We start from the raw sequence: 19,292 nt of genomic DNA, 5'->3' as shown, positions 1-19,292 counted from the left end.
AGGGTTTTAATTATAAATATTAATTTAAACATGTCTAAAACCCGATGTTTGAAATTGGAAATTGTTAATTTAATAATTTCCATTGTACTTTGGCTTCTATTTCGTACTAAAAGTCTCTCAGCAAGAGAATAGATGCTTTGGAATATTTATTTATACTATATAATATAAAAAATTCTCTGTATCTTAAGACTTTGTACAAGTTATACAATAATATAAGTTTTTTTTTTATATATATTTTATTATTATTATTATAAAGTCAATTGTCACATGAATTGACCAAAAAAGAAAAGTTGAAGTTGTTGCCCAGAACCAAGAAATTTTATTTATAGACCTAAGAATGTTATGCTATGTGAAGAAAAAAGAGATCCATTCAAGTTACTTCTAGTCTAAAATATGTTCCACATACAAACAATCTTAAAAACTACTTTATAATATGAAAATAAAAACTAAATTTGTATTATTTTATAATTTTAATAATCTAGAAACCTTCCGACCTCATTTTGAGAATACAAGATCAAAACTGAAGTCCCGAAAAACCCTACAATCTTTAGGAAACAGAAAACAATGGTATTCGGCCATGCATCTCCTCTCCATACTTTCAATTTTTTCAGTTTCCTCAAACTTGTGCATAGAACAATTAGAGAAAACAGAGAAGAAATCAAAACATTGGCAAAAATCTGTCAGACTGAAAGGAAGCGAAAAAATAGGATTTCATACTGTCGCTAAAATTTCATCACAACCCATCACCATAAATTTCCAATCGGTTGAAAACCAGGCATGCATACAAAATTTCTCCTGGTATTTTCTCTAGAAAATTAGAAAAGAAATACAATTATGAGAAAACAAAAAGGTTGAGTTACAATAGATGAAGTGTATATTAACTATTAACTATCATACAACCAAATGTTTAAAAATCAATTATAATACACTAAACCACCTACCACATTGATCTTTACAGAATATTTATGGTCAGTTTGTTCATACAGGATAAAACCTACTCTGTAATCAAACTAGAGAAGCATTTTCAAGCTTGATGAGGTCTCCATTTTTTATCTTGTTGAGTATATGTCCCATTCTTCTGGGAGGCTCTAATTGTATCTTTAAACTTTGACTATTGTTATTTCGTATGGGTACATCCTACCCTGAATTTGGATGTATTCTTCAACTTCAGTATAAGAATTAGAGTCCAGCCTGGCAATGTCATATCTTGGGAATATGGCAAATAAAATCTTCCCCTGCTTCCATATGGAAAACAAAAATTTGTATACTAGTTCAAGAAGAGAAATCAACCTTTTAAATGGCCAGCTTTTGAGTTGAATTAATACGACATACCTTCACTCTCCTGTATGATTATAAGTTGCCTAAGGTTCATTTGATTTCGGCAGTTGTCTGTCTTTATGAACACAATGGATCATCTGGCAGCAGTTGCATCCACCTAACGAATGGACAAGCAGAACCAATTAAATTACTGAATAGAATCATTTTGAGAAAATAACTGTTGGGTAAATCTTTTGAGCAATGATGTAATCAAAGCAGTTGTCCAAGTATTTCAAAAATATTAGATCGTAATGTTGAATGGCCTTGTACATTCAATCATACCTTTAAGAACTGGATGCGATAGAGATTTTGAATTCACTACTCATGGGGACTCAACATGATGCTTAATGTCTATACGGCAATCTCTTGGCCTTTGATATACCACGTTCCAATGACGTCATGAAGTAGTTATCTTGTGGTATCCCCTTAATTGATATTTCATTAATGAGGTTTACAGCCTTATCTACATCACCGGTTGCAAAGTAGCCACATAAAAGCGCTGTGTATGTCACAATATCAGGTTCTAGTCCTCTGCCAATTATTTCATCAAAGACTCTAATAGCATGCTCAAGGTTCTTTGTCTTACAGCACCTCGCAATCAAAGCTGTGTAACATACAACATCAGGCTTTATATCCATTTTTGCCATCTCATTCCAAAAAACTGAAAAATCCACTACCTCTTCTTTACTTTGCAAGGCATTTTGGGAGGAAGAAGATATATTTTTATTTACTTTTGAATGAGTGTCAAATAAAATTGTATAGGTTACAACATCAGGTTTAATCCCTCTCCGCTTCATATCACTAAAAAGATGACATGCTTCCTGTAAACAATTCATTTTGCAATAGCTGTGTATCATCTTTGTATAAGTCACTAGATCAGGAGTTAATCCTTTCTTGATCAAGACATCAAAGATCAACTGTGCCGCTCTCATTTCTCCAATCTGACGAAATGCATCTATCAGTTTATAGCAAGAATTTTTTCCCACTAAGATTCCACGCTCAGACAATCTCATAAATAGTTGAAAGGCCTTCTTTAAATGGTTTGCTTTGCAGTAACCATTAACCATGACAGTATAATTTGCCAAACACTTCTCTTGTAAACCATCTAAGAAAACTTCAGCTTCCTTCACCCTGCCTTCCATACATATGCCTTTAATGATCATGTTGTATGTGCTCGTATTAGGTTTCAAACCTTGTGTCGTCATATAATCTAAAAGATCAACTGCCTTCTGTACATAGCCATATCTTGCAAACCCACCAACAAGTTTGTTGTAAGTTATAATATCAGGCTTATGCCCAGACTTATTCATTTCCATAAATAATTCCCAAGCATTGATGAGTTTACCTTGACGACAATAACCAAAAATCATATTTGTGTAGTTGACAACATCTGGAACCATCAGTTTTCTCTTCATCTCATTGAACAATTCCATGGCTTCTTCTACTTTCCCAAGTTGGCATAAAGCACGCACTAAAACATCATAACAAACATTGTCAAGGAAGAGGCCCTCATCTTTGTACTCCTTAAATTGATCTATAGCTTCAGAAGTCATACCAATCCGACATAAACATTTTAAAATCGAGCTAANTAGGACGGGACTCAACACTCAATTTCTCATAGAAGGATATGAAATAAAGCTAGGGGATAATGTAATTCATTTTTATTTCAAGACGGGGGGGTGCTTTGGTGGCACCGCACCGGTATATACACATATTAAGTTTTTCTCCGTTGAAGTAGTGATTTCCTGTACCAGATATTTCATATCTTCCTGTAGTGAGTGGACTCTCGGGGAAGAAATGTTCATAATTTCGCCCTGGTTGACAGGCTCAGGAAGCGAGCAAGAAGTTCAAAGACAGCGCAAAGGGCACAGAAGAACGTTTTCTAGAAACTGGATGAGCTAAGCAAATCCCCTTCTTTGATCACTTAAAATAGGTATCCATCGGGCAAAGAGAAGACATTCCAATACGATCTGGAACGAAATGAGAATCTCCCTTTCAATAGGGATCGGTACTCTCCAATCAATGGTCCTAAGTCAAGATTCAGCGACGGAGAAGTTCTGATAATCCAATGGAACAAAACTTCTTTTCTCACGAGAAATGGGGTCAGACGTGGGCTATCCGATATGAGGGAATGTAAAGGGCTCAACTGATCTATTCTACGCTATTACTTGGCTTGGCGAAGATGATCTCTTTAGGGCGGTGTCCCTGGAGTCGTCCCACCTCAACAGAATTTTCCAATAGAACGATTTCTCGAAGGCGAGGGTTGCTCAGTCGACCTTTAGAAGATGAGGCTCAGGTGAAGGCAGAGGTTCAGGAGAAAGAGAGTAGATCGGTTCAACAAAGCATGGCTAAATGGAATTTAGGAGTCAGCAGAGCTACAAGCCTCACGCTGCCTAGACTAGCCGTCCAGAGTCGAGTAGTTGTCGTCCGTGAAAGAAAAAGCAAAGTCCTGAGGCAATGCACGATCGCCGTTATTGCTTGCACCCTCCGCTCGGTCTCGTTCGTTTAGCTTCTGGCTCGCTCTAGTACTTTCCTTTGAGAAGACCTGCGCTTTGCCACCAACAGCTGTGACTTACGCTGGCTCAGATCAGTCGCACTCCCTACGCTCGCCTTGCCTGGGCCACCCGCCGCAAACCTCAGAGATACCGCCCGAAATAGATGGAGAGTGGGTTAGCTCGATAGGTGTAAGTGGACGGCTGGAAATTGAAAATTTCAGCAGCAAGTCTCTGAACTCTTCAATGCCTTTTCACGAGTTTGGACTGTGCAAGTTTGTAACTTTGAAGTTTGAATACTAGCTAATAGAGTTTTGTGTTTTAGTTTGAGGGTGTTTGTGACGGTAAAATAATTTTTGTCTGGAATAATAGTTATAAAACCCTCCGAGGTTTATCCTATATCTAAACAGCATTGATAGTCTTACAAAATAGCCTACAAAGGAGGTATACAAAGTTAACCTCCATCCTTCCTCTTCATCATTTCTTTCTCTCTTTTTTTCTCTTTTTCCGTTTTTTCTTTGTTTTTTCTTTCGCTTTATAAACTTTTTTATAGACTTCTTTGTAAGGATAGATTTATTAATATCTAAATCTCTGGCTATCAAAAATAACACTAAACCCCGCCGTCACATATGGGATTATGGAGTGGCCGGGGTGTATTTATCTTTTATATATATATATATATATATACATATTTTAGCTTTTATATTATTTATTAAATAAAGTGTTGGTACACAGAGATGCTTATGACAATTCATAATCATTATTTGCTCTAATCCATTACTATTACAAGGGTTTAAATTTCTAAGAGAAAAAAAAATAACAAGACAAGAATATATGGCCTAATCCTGTCCAATAATCCAATATGTAATTAAAGAATAATGAATCGTCGTTGTTCAACAACAAGATATCTAATGAAACCATCGTTGAAATTGAAAAAGATCTCCCATCGACAAGTGCATAGCAACTATCAACAACCTTTCAACAAAAAAGTTAAAACAAGTGAATTATAATACACTTTGCGCACCTGAACTACGACAAGAAAAATTAATCTTTACATAATATTTTGGGTCGGTTTGTTCATACAAAGATCAAATTCTTCATGGAAGTCAAATAAAAATATACCGTATTGAAAAGCATTGTTAAGCTTTACCAAAGCTTCCTGGTTTTGTCTTTGTTTACTATATCTCCCATTCTTCTGAGGTACTCAAAACTTGTCTCTTCTTTTTCCAAATGGGTATTAGCCTACTCTGAATTTGGATGTACTTCTTGTCCTACTTCAAGATATGAACTTGAGTCTAGCTTGTCCGCCATATCATATTTCAACAATATGCCAAATAGAATCTTACCCTGCTTTGATATGAAAAAAGAAAAGTTGTTTACCAGTTCAGGAAGTGAAAACTATCCTTTTACCGTCAAGTTTTGAGTAGGATTAATATGACTTACCTTCACTCTCCTGTATGATGCTAGTGTAGCCAAAGGTTCATTTGATTTCTGCACTTGTCCGTCTTTATGGACAAAATTGATCATCTGGCACCGGTTGCATCCACCTAAGGACTGCAGAAGGAAGCATAAATAAGTAAAATAAAGAGAGATGAGAAATTGGCTCAGCCTTACGCTCGTTTAGAAGAAAAATTAAGTAAATTCTGTGTTGATTGCCAAACTACAATATTATGCATACACATTCTATCCCATTGAACATTAAGTGATGACAAAAGCTTAAGTTTGTCTGATATCATTGCGCTTGGATTGCAATGTAAGAAATCAGATAAAGCTTGGAATTCTATTCGAAGAAATGTAAAAAACCAATATGGTTCCCATTCAAAGTAACAAGAACTTGCCGTAAAATGGTTGTTTCCAATTTTAAGATTTCTCCACCTATCTTCAGCATACGGTTCACCTCCAGATAAGACAAGGTTGGGCCGAAATCTCATATAATTGACTTGAACCGGTGCTCCATGAGTACTTTTTTCTGCATCCACTTGTAATGTATAAATCATATTTACAGGAAAAAAAAAAGCAGAAGCAACAAATTTTCAATCAACAAATAACAATTTTCTTTTCTTTTTCTTTTTCTTTTTTGTCTTCAAACTGAGAGCCGAAAGTAGTAAATGTTCACTGACCTGTAGAAAAGTGATATATATATAATGAAGGGCAACAATTAGATTCTTATATCACAGTAATGAGTAGTGTAGAAGAACTTACTCGAGCTTAATCTACTGTTGAGATCCGATATGCTCTCCTCAGATAACAATAAAAATTGAGCTTCATTAGAAAAATTCAATCTGCTGTCCAAATCTCTGCACATGCCAACACTTCTGCTCTTATTCACACACACAGCAGACTTGGAGCTAGAACAATGGAGTAGTATGCAAGGACGACCAATGGCTTTGCTAAACCATAAGTTGACTTCATCTGTGTAACCATGTACTTCATATCTAAAAATTAACAAATAACAATTATCATGCAATTTTTAGAGCCAGTAGTCTTACTAAAATGCATTGTGATGAAGAACATAATAGAGAGAACAAGGGTGGGTGTTATCCAAAAAGTTACCATAACTGAGTGTTAATATTACCTCTGAGCACGCAAATTAATTTCTTCTCTCCCACCATTATCGGAATCTGGTTTTAGATTGATTGACAACTTATCTCTGCAACGTGGTGATTCTACAAACATTATTTGTTGATCGAGGTCTATAAATGTAGTAATGAAGCACATTTCCGGAACCTTCAAAAAAGTTTCAGATAACTTATGAGTGTTCTTCTTCCTTTGTAAAATGAAGTAAAAGAATGGACAAAATTATACTTAAATAATTCACCTTTTTCTGAGTAAGAATTTCACCAGTTGGACTTTGAAGAAGCCACTCTCGATCATGTAGTAGGCCTGCTTCATAACAAGAAAGGGGTGAAATGCCTTTCAGATTAATGTTATAGATGTAGTGAGATACCACTACTACAACATATAAACCTGAGATTTCTATGGAAATAAATTGACATTCCTAATGAATCTTAGTCCCCCCAGTCCTTGCAACTATACTGACTAGCCCAACTAGCGTATAAATAACTTTTTGTTTCCCATTTTCTGGTTCGCAAGAGTCGTCTCTTTTCATGAAAAACCAAAAAAAAGAGTTTTATTTGTTTTCAAGGGCTCAGTTCACATTCAACAGATTTCCCCTGCTTTATGAAATCAGATTTGAAGCTTTGGACAGGGTAGCATTAAGTTTCAACCTGCTGCTATTCACTAGGCCGTCGTAAAACCATTAACAAGTTTAGTTCTGTCTACAGCTAATTTAGGTCAGCTAAAGGCTTCATTTATGTACATTTGGGAATTGTTTTAAATATTTGCATTTTTCAATTTCTATTTTTCTATATTTCTCAACAGTACAGCCTAACAAATATATACACACTACAATTACATATATACCCTTGACTACATATATACATAGTTTCCAACACTCCCCCTCAAGCTGGAGCATATATATCTATCATGCACAGCTTGTTACAAATATAGGTTACCTTTTTACCAACTAGAGACTTTGTAAAGATGTCAGCTAGTTGTTCCCCTGTTTTAACATGATTAGTAAAAATTAGCTTTTGTTCAAATTTCTCTCGTACAAAGTGACAATCCACTTCTATATGCTTAGTCCGCTCGTGAAAGACTAGATTGTTTGCTATATGTATGGCTGCTTGGTTTTCACACCACAAGTCCATAGTCCCCGAATCACCAAACCCAATTTCTCTAAGAAGATGTCTTGTCCATATAAGCTCACAAGTAACCCCTCAAGCTAGAGCATATATATCTATCATGCCCAGCTTGTTACAAATATAGGCTATCATTTTACCAACTAGAGACTTCGTAAAGATGTCAGCTAGTTGTTCCCTTATTCTAACATGATTAGTAATAATTAGCTTTTGTTCAAGTTTCTCTCGCACAAAGTGACAATCCACTTCTATATGCTTTGTTCGCTTGTGAAAGACTGGATTGTTTGCTATATGTATGGTTATTTGGTTGTTACACCACAATTTCATAGTCCCCGAATCACCAAACCCAATTTCTCTAAGAAGATGTCTTGTCCATATAAGCTCTCAAGTAATTTGTGTCATAGCTCGATACTCGAACTCGGTTGTTTTTTACTTTTCCAAGAGATAAGATTTCCTCCAATAAAAACACAAAACCCAATCACAGATTGTCTATCCACAGAGGACCCTGCCCACTCTGCATCTGAAAATCTTTCTATCTTATTATGACCGTGATCACTGTAAATAATCCCACTCCAGGGGCTCCTTTTAGATACTTCAAAATATAAAAGACCGCATCCCAATGAGATGTCCTAGGAGATGACATAAATTGACTCACCACACTCATTGAAAAAGCAATATCTAGACGTGTTACTGTAAGATAGTTCAACTTTCCAACTATCTGTCTATATTTCTCTAGATCACTAAACACCTCTCCATCCTCAGCATTCAATCTCACATTAGGAACCATAGGAGTGTCACAAGGCTTAACCTTAATTAAGCCCATTTCGGTCAACAAATCTAACAAATACTTGTGTTGAAAGAGGAAAATCTTTTTCTTACTCCGAGAAACCTCGACTCCCAGAAAATACCTTAAAGTGCCCAAATCTTTTGTGTGAAATTTGGAAGCCAAAAAGTTTTTTAAACTCTGAATGCCAACCATTACCAATAATTATAATGTCATTAACATAAACAACCAAAAGAATGATGCCAGAACTAGATTGCTTATAAAAGACACAATGATCATAAGCACTCCTATGTAAACCAAACTGAGTCACCACTTCGCTAAACCTCCCAAACCAAGCCCGTGGAGATTGTTTTAAGCCATATAAAGATTTCCTTAGTTTGCATACCTTTCTTGACTCCCCCTAAGCAACAAACCCCGGAGGTTGCTCCATGTAAATCTTTTCAAGAAGATCACCATGTAAAAAGACATTTTTTTACGTCAAGTTGGTGAAGAGGCCAACTATATGAAGCTGTAAGTGAGATGAATAGCCGGACAAAGGTCATTTTAGCCACTGTAGAGAATGTCTCAGAGTAATCAATACCATACGTCTAGACATAACCCTTAGCAACCAACCGAGCTTTCAACAGAGCCACAGACCCATCAAGATTAGCCTTCACTGTGAAAACCCATTTGCACCCAATGGCCTTTTTATTTTCAGGTAAATCCATTAAAACCCATGTCTCATTATGCTCTAGAGCCAACATCTCTTCTTCCATAGCCCTTCGCCACCCATCATGAGTAATTGCTTCAAACACAGAGCTGGGAACAGACATAGAGCCTAAAGAGGCAATAAAAGACTTGGAAGACAAAGACAAAGACAAAGAGGGATAGGAAACAAATGAGGAGATAGGATAAGAACAAGAGCGCTTACCTTTACGAAGAGCAATGGGAAAATCAAGGTCAGAAGTAGGAGGAACAAGATCTGAGGGCGAGGCAGTGGATCAGATGCTGATGCAGGTGCCTCATGGTGCTGGTGAACCTTGAGAGAGTATACCTGGGTGATAGGAGGACGAGATAGTAGAGGACTATGATGGGTAATGTTATCAACAGGAAAATCATCAGGGGTGCTTCAAGAGAGGTAGATGGAATGGAGGACTCAGCATATGGAATGGTTTCAAAAAAGGAAACATCAGCTGAGACAAGATACTTACCTAGGACAGGAGAAAAGCAATGATAACCCTTATGATATCGGGAATAATCCAAGAATATACACTTGAGAGATCTAAGTTCTAATTTGAAGACATAGGATCTAACATCTTCAACAAAGCACGTGCACCCAAACACTTTAGGAGGAAGAGAGAATAAAAGCTAAGATAGAAAAAGAATGGAGTATGGGATTTGACCACCCAAAATAGAGGAAGGCATGCGATTGATCAAGTGACATGCAGTAGAGACAGTATCTGCCCAAAATTCTGTAGAGACTTTCATGTGAAAGCGGAAAGTACGAGCGACTTCTAATAAATGACGATTTTTGCATTCAACAACCCCATTTTGCTGAGGTGTATATACACATGATGATTGATGAATAATACCTCTAATAGACAAAAAGGAGGAGAAAGGTGCAGAAAAGTATTCTTTGGCATTATCACTTCAGAAAATTTTAATAGATGAAATAAATTGATTTTGTATTTCAGCATAAAAGGTACAAAATATGGAGAATAATTCAGAACGATTTTTCATAAAGTACAACAAAGTCACACGTGAAAAATCATCTACAAAAATAACAAAGTATCGATATCCAGACTTAGACAACATAGGGCAAGGACCCCAAACATCAGAGTGTATAACATCAAAAGGGGTTGTGACTCTTTTGTTTATCATAGGGCTATAGGACACTCGATAGTGTTTCTCAAACTGACATGCCTCACACTCAAGGTGTGACATTGACCTTACACTAGGACACAACTTTTTCAAAATGGAAAGGGGAGGATGACCAAGGCGACCATGTAATATGGATATAGATAAATCACTGGTACACGCAACAGGTTGAGGGACTAGAGTGGAGACATCATCAAGCATATACAGGCCACCTGATATACGACCCCTATCAATAATTTGCCTTGTCTCAAGATCCTGAAATATAAAATGAGTAGGAAAAAAATAAACACCATAGTTGAATGCATTAGTAATTTGACTAACAGATAATAGGTTAAAGGGAAAATGAGGAAGGCACAAAACAGAGGAGAGAGACATAGATTTGGTGAGATGGGCGATACCACATCCAATAATAGGTGCAGTAGACCCGTTAGCTAAGGTAACAGAAGACAAATCGAAAGAAGGTGAAAATGAGGAGAGAATACCTGTATCGCCCGTCATATGGTGAGTAGCATCAAAATCAATGATCCAGTTACTACTAGAAGTGGACAAACAGGCTATAGGATTACTTAACTGGGTTAATGTAGTGGTAGTCGATGGGATGGATGAGTGAGAGCTAGAATGTTGAGTGAGGCGAGCATATTCAGCTGCAGAGATAGTAACCTGCGATGGGGTTGGTAAGAGACCATCTTGAGTTGCAACATGAGCAAGCTTCTGAGTGATATTCAGGGGCTTCCCATGGAGCTTCCAACAATTCTTCTTTACATGACCCTCAGCACCACAATGATAGCAAGTACGAGGGCCATTACCACGATTGTTCCCAGTATCACGACTTGCCCCTTTGTTGCCTTTGCCATCACTAGGCTTCATGCTAGCTAGGCCGCATGATCTATATTAGGATCCTTAAGGATTTCTTTGTCTTTAGAAACTCTTTGATCTTCTCCTTTACTAACTTTGAGAAGTCGAGCAAAGACATCCGTAAGAGAGAGAAGTGTCTCGCCGGTAAGAGGCTATGTACGAGCTATCTCGTATTCTAGTCTCAACCCAGCCAGAAAACATTGCACTACCACTTGTTCTTCTTGTGCTTGCATCATCTTCACATCAGTAGGGACATGAAACATAGCCCTTTTTCCTTCAAAGGCTTGTTTTATCTCTGTATAATATTCGAGCAACGTCTTCTCTTACATATTTGCCCGGTAGATCTTCAATAACAATTCATGGGCATGAGACAAGTCTTGTCTACCAGCATACAAGAACTCTAGATACTCCCATAACTCTTTAACGGTATCACAATGACTAGTCACATTGTCCACGAACGAATCGAGAGTGTTCTAAATCTGATTGAAGAGCTTATCATCTTCCATGAGCCATTTTTTTTTAGTTTTACTATCACTTTCTATTTCCTTAGGCGGATCCTCGATTAAATGGTCTCCCATGTCAATGCTGGACACATATCGTCGGATAATCCGTTTCCATTGAATATAATTCTTTTTTCCCAATAACTTCCGATCAGTGATTTTGGTGGAGGAAGTGACAATTTCAGTCATCATCTTCTTACCGTCCTCTGCCATATTGTCTAGCAATTGACAGGGTCAAATAACTCCCAACTCCACAGATTTACAACAACCTCAACACCAAACAACCCAAGCAAACACAAATGCACCCCAATCTCAAACAACCAGAAAGAAACCAACCACTTTCTTGTAAAAGGAGTCATTGGGAACAACAGAGAAGAGAGAAACCAGAGGAGAGATTGCTGGCCACCGGAAAGAGCAAAGAAATCACGTCATCGAAGGAAGCAAAGGGATTGCGTCGCCAGAAAGTTGAGATGAACAAAGAGAAACTAGAGGAGAAATCGCCGGAATGAGCAGAAGAAAGGGACAAGTTAACTAGAACAGAACCAGCATTCATCAGAAAGGGAGAGGCCGAAAGCAGAAGTCGCCGGAAAGGGAGAAACCAAGAATAGACATCGCCGAAGATAACAGAGGAGGTCGAGGGTTCGTTGGGCAGATTCAGACGTCGCCGGAGAGAGAGAAACCATGAACAGAAGGTTCGTCGGAATCGCTGGCCGTCGAAAAACAGAAATGTAGAAACGAGTTTTAGGGTTTAGTCCCGCTCTGATACCATGTTTTCAATATTTGCATTTTTCAATTTCTATTTTTATATATTTCTCAACAGTACAGCCTAACAAATATATACACACACTACAATTACATATATACCCTTGACTACTTATATACATAGTTTCCAACAGGAATAATTATAACAGACAACAAAAAGTTACCTGTAATGCAAAGAGGCCAGCGTTGTACACTGAATCCTGCACATGATTTAATTGGGTAGAGAGTAACAGACTTTATAAAGTAATTTGAAGCTGAGAGTATTCTGTCAGTGCCTGAAATTTTGGGAACGAGTCAGACATTAGGTAAAAGTAGGCTAACATGCTAAAATCTTGTTCAGCATTTCTCTAGATCTTTAACAAAATGATTGAAAAGTAAATTGAAAAAAACGTAACTCTTGGTACACAAGCTAATAAATAATAAATAGTCATACTAACCTTCCTTTGAAAGGAGGATGGAGCTTGCTATCAACAGATTCCCATTTGCAGATTTATTAGGCAATAACACGAAGGAACTTTTTAAGAAATCAATAAATTTCTGTACGCAAGGAAAACATAAACTCAGGAAAGAGTCTCATTTAAATACACAGCCAAACAGCTGATAAATATGAAAAATCAACAAATTCATTGAAAATTTCACCCATGATATGAAAAGGGAAACACCGCACTAATAGAAAACAATTTTCTTTTTCCTTTTTATTTTATAACAATTCCAAAGTGAAATTCACAAGATGGTTGGAAGAACTTCAGTCTACCTTGGCATCTTCATAGGTTGACATGTAACCAAATGATATTCTAACAGCTCCAGCTGGTTTTCCACGTATTATGTCATTGTCATCCCAGCAAACATGTCCAGCCTGGACTCAAAGGACAACTTATAAGGATGTATTTAATGACTTGATGCCCTTTCAACGGAATTACCAAAAAGATAATATAGAAACTGGCCAGAGGATACCTCTATGTTTGAAAGAAGATCCAAGTGAGACAAGCCAAGATATTTTGCACAAGCACCAGGATTGCAAAAGCATCCTGTCTACACAAAAACATCAAGCAGAAGAACAAAAAAAGTCCTGTCAGAAACCTGCTAAGAGTGTGGTCTGTTCATTAATCCATCTTAACAAGCAGCAACCATTGCATTAGACTTTTGAGTTCAGCACTAAATTAACAATCTGAAATATTGCCAACCTACCTATTGCATCCGAGTTAATATAAAATAAGTATATAAGTTTCATTTTGCAAATCTCATTTATCTATAAGCATCAACCTTTTTACTTTTCTTCTTCCAATAGCTTGGCTTTTTAAGAAAAATAAAGATTAGATCATTAAAAAGAAACGGAAGTACATTTTTTGAGATAAGTACTGATTTAACTATTTGAACAAAATGATAAAGAAGTTATCCATGTTTAATGGCATTTCCCAAATTTACCCGCAACTGAATTCCTGATAGAGAAGCCAACTTTTCAACTTCACGGTAGCCAAACCAAGAGCCATCTGGCCTCTTCAAGTTGAATGTTACAATTGGACCCGATTCATGAGATGAAACCTAGAATATAGGAAAAATACGTAAGTTCTATAACCCCAAAACAAGCTGGCCACAAAAAGAACTGCAACATTTCTTGACTCATCCATAGCCACACAAACCAAACTAATCATTTTTTACACACAATAACATACGGTTTGTAAAAAGTAAATAGCAAAACTTGGCAGGCACAGAACACTTGAATATAATAACACAAATAACTGAACAAATACTTTTGGAAATGGGTTCTAAAAGTCCATAAGATATAAACTTTAAGTAAGAAGATACTTGGAGGACATAAATTTGGAAGAAGAAGAACTGAAACTTTATGAGCCATCAAGATTTACTTCAGCTGACACAAACTACTACCAATATATTATCTCCCAATAAAAGGAAATTGTGGGGAAAAAAAAAAGGCCAAACAGCTCATGACACCGTGTTGAAACCACAAAAAGAAAGCTTCGCATAAAACAAAAAGGGCTTTACTTAATAAGGCAATTCTTAATATTTCTTCCGTTGCAATTGCCACAGTTAAAAATAAACATCAGCATAATGTGTGAATCTTAGAAATATTCATCTACTAAACCACTTTTAGATATAGAACTAACCTTTGAAGACAGCCTTCCATAAATTTTGCAGATAGAAGCTCCATTGTCATGCCTCAAACCTAAGAGCATCTTCCTCACATATATAGCAAGTGATGTTGTATGCCTATAAGTCGAAAAAGTAAAACATGTTTTGAGAAGTGTGCACAAATCTGATTATAAATATTACAATAACATGCAAATTGTTACAGCAAAGAACTTTGCATACCGGCATATTGCAGATACAGTCAAAGAATTGATAAGATTGAACCCATGGTGGATGGATGCTATGCTCAGGAATGAAGCGGTGCCATCTTCAAACAACTCCTCAACACCTTGTCTCCTTTTAACAAAATCAATGTCAGCAATCGAGGCGGCAACTGTACCTGGAAAGTTTTTTTATGGTTAACAGAAGATACCATTTATATCATGTATCATGTACAAGGACGACATCCAAGCACAAACCTCCACTAAAGTAGGTCTTCTTTAGTAACTTTGCAACATCTGCAGATCACAATAATGCGGAAAACTTATCAGGAAAAACAATTTTGATATTCATTGAATTATATTAACTTTTTGTATCTCCATATTCTACATATGTAATGGCAGTCTAAACAGGACAGAAGCAATCATGACGATAGACAAGTTGAAAATAGTTAATTCATCTTCAACAGAAGATGGTAGAAATACAATTTACCCATTCAACTTGAAAAACAGATCTTGGAAGGAGAAACCAAATGATAAATAAATGGGTTATAAATCTATATTTTAGATTAATATATGGTAACTACATAGAAACTAATGTAGCTAGTAATACTTCTCTCGAAACCAAGGCATTTAAAATTGACCCTGAACACCTTCATACATAAGCACCAACATTTAGATGAAGGACATTATGTCTAGAACAATTCCTCATCAAGCGATGTGAATAATTTGGATATCAGAAGAACTTTTCACCAGATTTTATTGCTTACCATTTCGTATAATGAGAGCACCAAGTCCGGTTGGATAACCAAATATCTTGAAAAAACAACACAAAGGAAAACTATTAATACCTAATGATGGTTATTCAGTTTTCCTCAAATGTATATAGGTCAACCTTATAGAAAGACATGACAACAAAATCAGCAGGATACTTTGACAAATCTGGTGGTTGCGTGACAGACCCTTTAGCAGCATCAACCAAGACCATCCAATGCCCCCTAGATTTAAAAAAAAAAAGGAGGGGGGGCGGCACACTGGATCAGTTATAATCAAATATCAGCTAAAGGAGAAGCAAAGTTTCAGCATGCTCAATGAACTGATAAAGTAATTAATCAACAGTAAAAAGTTCATATCAAAAATCACATCCCATAAGAATATGATAGGAACCCACTCCCAAACTGATAAAAATTGGGCTTGGCAGTGATCTTTTTGTGGGCTTAAGTAGAACTCTCCTTGAAAAACCGGCTTGCCAAGGGAGGGTGCGCAAGCCCTTATAAACCACATGCCCACACCTTTTCCCTCTCAATGTGGGATCCTAACAGAATATGACAACTAAGAAATATCTTCAAGTTTGTGTTAGGTGGTTCTTCTTGCTTTCTACAGTTGCCACTCCCAACCCAAAGTTAGATTTAGTTAATCTGAAATCAACCAGCTGAGACTAGAATAAAACAATTAAGGCAGAAAGTGAAACAAAGGCCTAACAACTAAATGCTATGGTATATTTCACGTACTGGCTAGAAGGAGAGTTTTCCAATATTCTTGCTCGGTTCTTCTTCATAACATTCACCAAATCAAGGGTGAACCTTGAACCTGAGAAATTGCACTCCGAGGGAAAGGCAAATAAATTATAAGCATTACCTGCAATAAGATGAAGCAGAAGCTTTAACACCATGATGAAGTCTCAAGGAAATATCAATGCTGGACAGACATGTCTGGCCTTTCCCTCTTACAAAATTATCAAAATATTTGTTATAAAAGCTCAAGTTTCTCCCTAGAAAAAATAGTCTAAATCCTTTTCTTTTTTTCTCTTTTTTTTCTCTCCTTTAGATTATAAATACAATCTAAAAAACATCAGAAGCGGTTATCACATACAAAATACCTAAATTAATCTTAAGATTCACTTCAAAACAGCACCTCTAGGGTCTAAAGAAGATTTTACACAACCCTCAAAGTATTGTACATAAACTCACTTCTGTTTCAGAATCAGTAACCATACAAGCTCAAAACAATCTGGATACCTTACAGGCCTTAAGAAGTAATTAGCAAATATAAAGAAATCAAACATATACAAGTAATATTGGCTGATAAAAAGTTATAAACATTCTAGAAATTACAAATCATATAAGACCCTCAAAAACAATAACTCCAGTCAGAAAAAAATATAGAATGAGTAGAAAGCCTAGGTCTTCTCATGATCTTCAACAAAGATTACTTTTATTAGTTGTCATTCACCAATCTTAACTTACCTGCAGGCTCTATTTTGGCAAACTCAGGTTCATTTCTCCTTTGCACGGGATGCAAAGACACATTCATAGAAGTTTCAGGGCTTCTAGATAATCCATCATGGTCCACAGTCTCTTCAATATCTATTGCAAAGGCAGCAGCTCCATGACTAAGAGCGTATCTAAATATTGTTAAGAATAAACATGACTACAGATTTAGACTCCTGAGTACAAAAACAAGTTGAAATTTCCTAGCTCCATGCTTGTGCAGATATGGTGAAAAAAGATTTTTTTTCACTGAGAAAACATTAAGTATTTTTATCCATTTAATGTGAGATAAGTGACAACAATGGGTAATGAAAGGCAGGATACTCTCTGATCCCAAGTACACTATTATGATTCTCCATCGTGTACATAAAACAGCTCTGTTGGCTCCATGGAAAGGCCTCTCCAATCAGCTTCAAAGCTGCTGTTGCCCCAGAAGTAAATATACATTTGTAGTCCTCTGGAGAGGCATTGCAATAATCAAGGACCTATGTCCACAAAAAATTTAATACATCCTCCAAAACTACAAACAGAAAAAATAAAAAAATAAAAAAATAAAAAAATAACCTACCTCTGTTGATATTTACAAACACTAAAGAGCAAAATTTCTAAGGGTTAATCCCTGGACGTTTGCATTTATCACTTTAAATATTTAAGCATCATCTTTGTACAAATACACAAGTTTACGAAACCAAAATTACAATAAGATAAACAAACAGAATCAATAAAAACAAAAAGGTTTACAGAACCGAATAGAATGAAATCAAGCACATCCTGCATAGAGCATATAGTACCTGTTGGCGTGCTTCCCTTACAATGTCACAAGTTGTCGTACTAAAGTCACTTTGACTGTCTAAACTTGAATTAAAGATACGCAAATGAAAAAAAATAAAACAAACAATAAAATGAACTTGAAGCATGCTGTAGGTTCCCTTTTAGGAAGGCCTACCCCCTATCAAGCTATCGAAGTGAATCATTGTTCTAGTCTTTTAATCCGCTTAAATAACAACTAATTAATCAAAACTGATCTGCATTACTTTTCATGTGCCATATGCCAAGTGCTTTTCATGTGCACCCAGCATTCTTGCTTCTGCTTATCAAAATTATATGCGTCCTAGACCCATTTGAAAACAAATTCAAAATATCCTTTTGTCTTGAGCATCCAACGGCAAAACTAGAACTCACCTAAACAAAGATTTACATAAAACGAAAACCATAATTAAAATTTAACTAACTTATAAAAGCTTTCAACATCATAAACAACAAAACTTTGTAAAAACAGGATACGGGGATTTCCATAAACATTAGTAGTAAGATCTTTGAAGATTGCTTCCATTTGCAACTCAGAGTATAAAGTTGCCCCAGCATGATCCAAGTAAACACTACCTACAATTGCCAATGCAAAACAAAACAATTTCATCAAAATTTAAAAAAAAAAAAATGGAGAAACAAATAATCTAAGAGCTAAAGTTTCAAAATTTCCTGAATTACAAACAAAACTCAACTCAAAACTGGTAACAAAATATATTCTCGACTCATTTTATTAACTTAATTACCCTATCTCTCTCAACAACCAAATAACTATCATATCTTGTGGTTCAATACAGGTTCAACATTGAGAGAAATGTGGGAAAATAATGAAGCTGACCATTCTCCAATCGCTTGAATTCAGTGGCTCTGATTTCGTCAATGGATTTTGGGCCATTTGGGTACCCATAATCTGCACCAAACTCCATAAAAAATTCTTCTTTATCTCCATAATCCATGCTTCGATTCAACGAATAGATTTCTTAAGTGTTTATTTATATGTTCGGTAAAAAAAAAAAAAAAAATTCAGAGACTTGGAGAGAGAGACAGAGGGAGCTGTGTTGTTAAGACAAAGACAGAAATTTTAAGGAGCGTTGTATTGGTACTTCTAAATTTCAAATGCTTAGTTGGACACGTGGCTAAATGGGTTTTTTTGTTCTCAGACATTCACCGCCTTCACTTCCGTACGGTATGAAAATATTTTTATTGAAATAAACATAAGAAGTACATGTTGTCCACGTATTCTAAAGATTTTTTATAAAGTTTTGGAGAAAACAATCTATAAAGATTAATAAATAAAAATAATCTTATGTATTATATTGAATAAAAAGATTGTTAGAAGTAGAACATCAATAATACAAAAATCTCAGGAGAAGTTATCTCACAAATTCCCATCGTGACCCTTGAAATAGAGTAGAAAAATCCCCAAAGCTTGTTTCAAATTGATTGTATTCAAGTCCAGCCCGCCATCAGCAGTAAGAACACAACACACTTGAAACTGAATTCTCAACTCTTCTTCTTAGACAAATAAAAATATTTGTCAGTCCTTTTTATGACCTACCTTACTATGTTTTAAAAGTCGAATAAATTAAGATAAGAATTTGAAACATTTTCTTTTTTAGTTAACTCAAATTAAAAAAAAAA

At 36.0% G+C, this 19,292-nt stretch overlaps 2 protein-coding genes across 2 annotated transcripts; both read right to left on the bottom strand.

Annotated features, from left to right (window-relative positions):
* Positions 1 to 841: 841 nt before the first annotated feature.
* On the bottom strand, positions 842 to 3,122 carry LOC116119183 (pentatricopeptide repeat-containing protein At2g26790, mitochondrial-like). Its single transcript, XM_031405131.1, has 3 exons — positions 3,017 to 3,122; positions 1,333 to 2,923; positions 842 to 1,235 (listed from the first exon to the last, which is right to left on the bottom strand). Exons 1-2 carry the CDS (start codon positions 3,120 to 3,122, stop codon positions 1,662 to 1,664), a joined length of 1,368 nt encoding a protein of 455 aa, XP_031260991.1. The 3' UTR covers positions 842 to 1,235; positions 1,333 to 1,661.
* A 1,904-nt stretch (positions 3,123 to 5,026) lies between these two features.
* LOC116119195 (molybdenum cofactor sulfurase-like) lies at positions 5,027 to 18,711 on the bottom strand. The gene is made up of 22 exons (XM_031405140.1): positions 18,490 to 18,711; positions 18,129 to 18,227; positions 17,636 to 17,694; positions 17,169 to 17,329; positions 16,821 to 16,978; positions 16,086 to 16,212; positions 15,470 to 15,572; positions 15,345 to 15,390; positions 14,836 to 14,874; positions 14,600 to 14,756; positions 14,395 to 14,497; positions 13,694 to 13,810; positions 13,223 to 13,300; positions 13,023 to 13,124; positions 12,706 to 12,805; positions 12,433 to 12,543; positions 6,628 to 6,695; positions 6,385 to 6,536; positions 6,012 to 6,244; positions 5,648 to 5,787; positions 5,253 to 5,363; positions 5,027 to 5,156 (listed from the first exon to the last, which is right to left on the bottom strand). Exons 1-22 carry the CDS (start codon positions 18,605 to 18,607, stop codon positions 5,052 to 5,054), a joined length of 2,487 nt encoding a protein of 828 aa, XP_031261000.1. The 5' UTR covers positions 18,608 to 18,711; the 3' UTR covers positions 5,027 to 5,051.
* Positions 18,712 to 19,292: the final 581 nt, after the last annotated feature.

This window comes from Pistacia vera, unplaced genomic scaffold, assembly GCF_008641045.1.
Source record: "Pistacia vera cultivar Batoury unplaced genomic scaffold, PisVer_v2 Contig876, whole genome shotgun sequence".
NCBI lineage: Eukaryota > Viridiplantae > Streptophyta > Magnoliopsida > Sapindales > Anacardiaceae > Pistacia > Pistacia vera.
The sequence above is the reverse complement of the archived record's forward strand: the minus strand, read 5'-3'. Positions and strand labels throughout refer to the sequence as shown.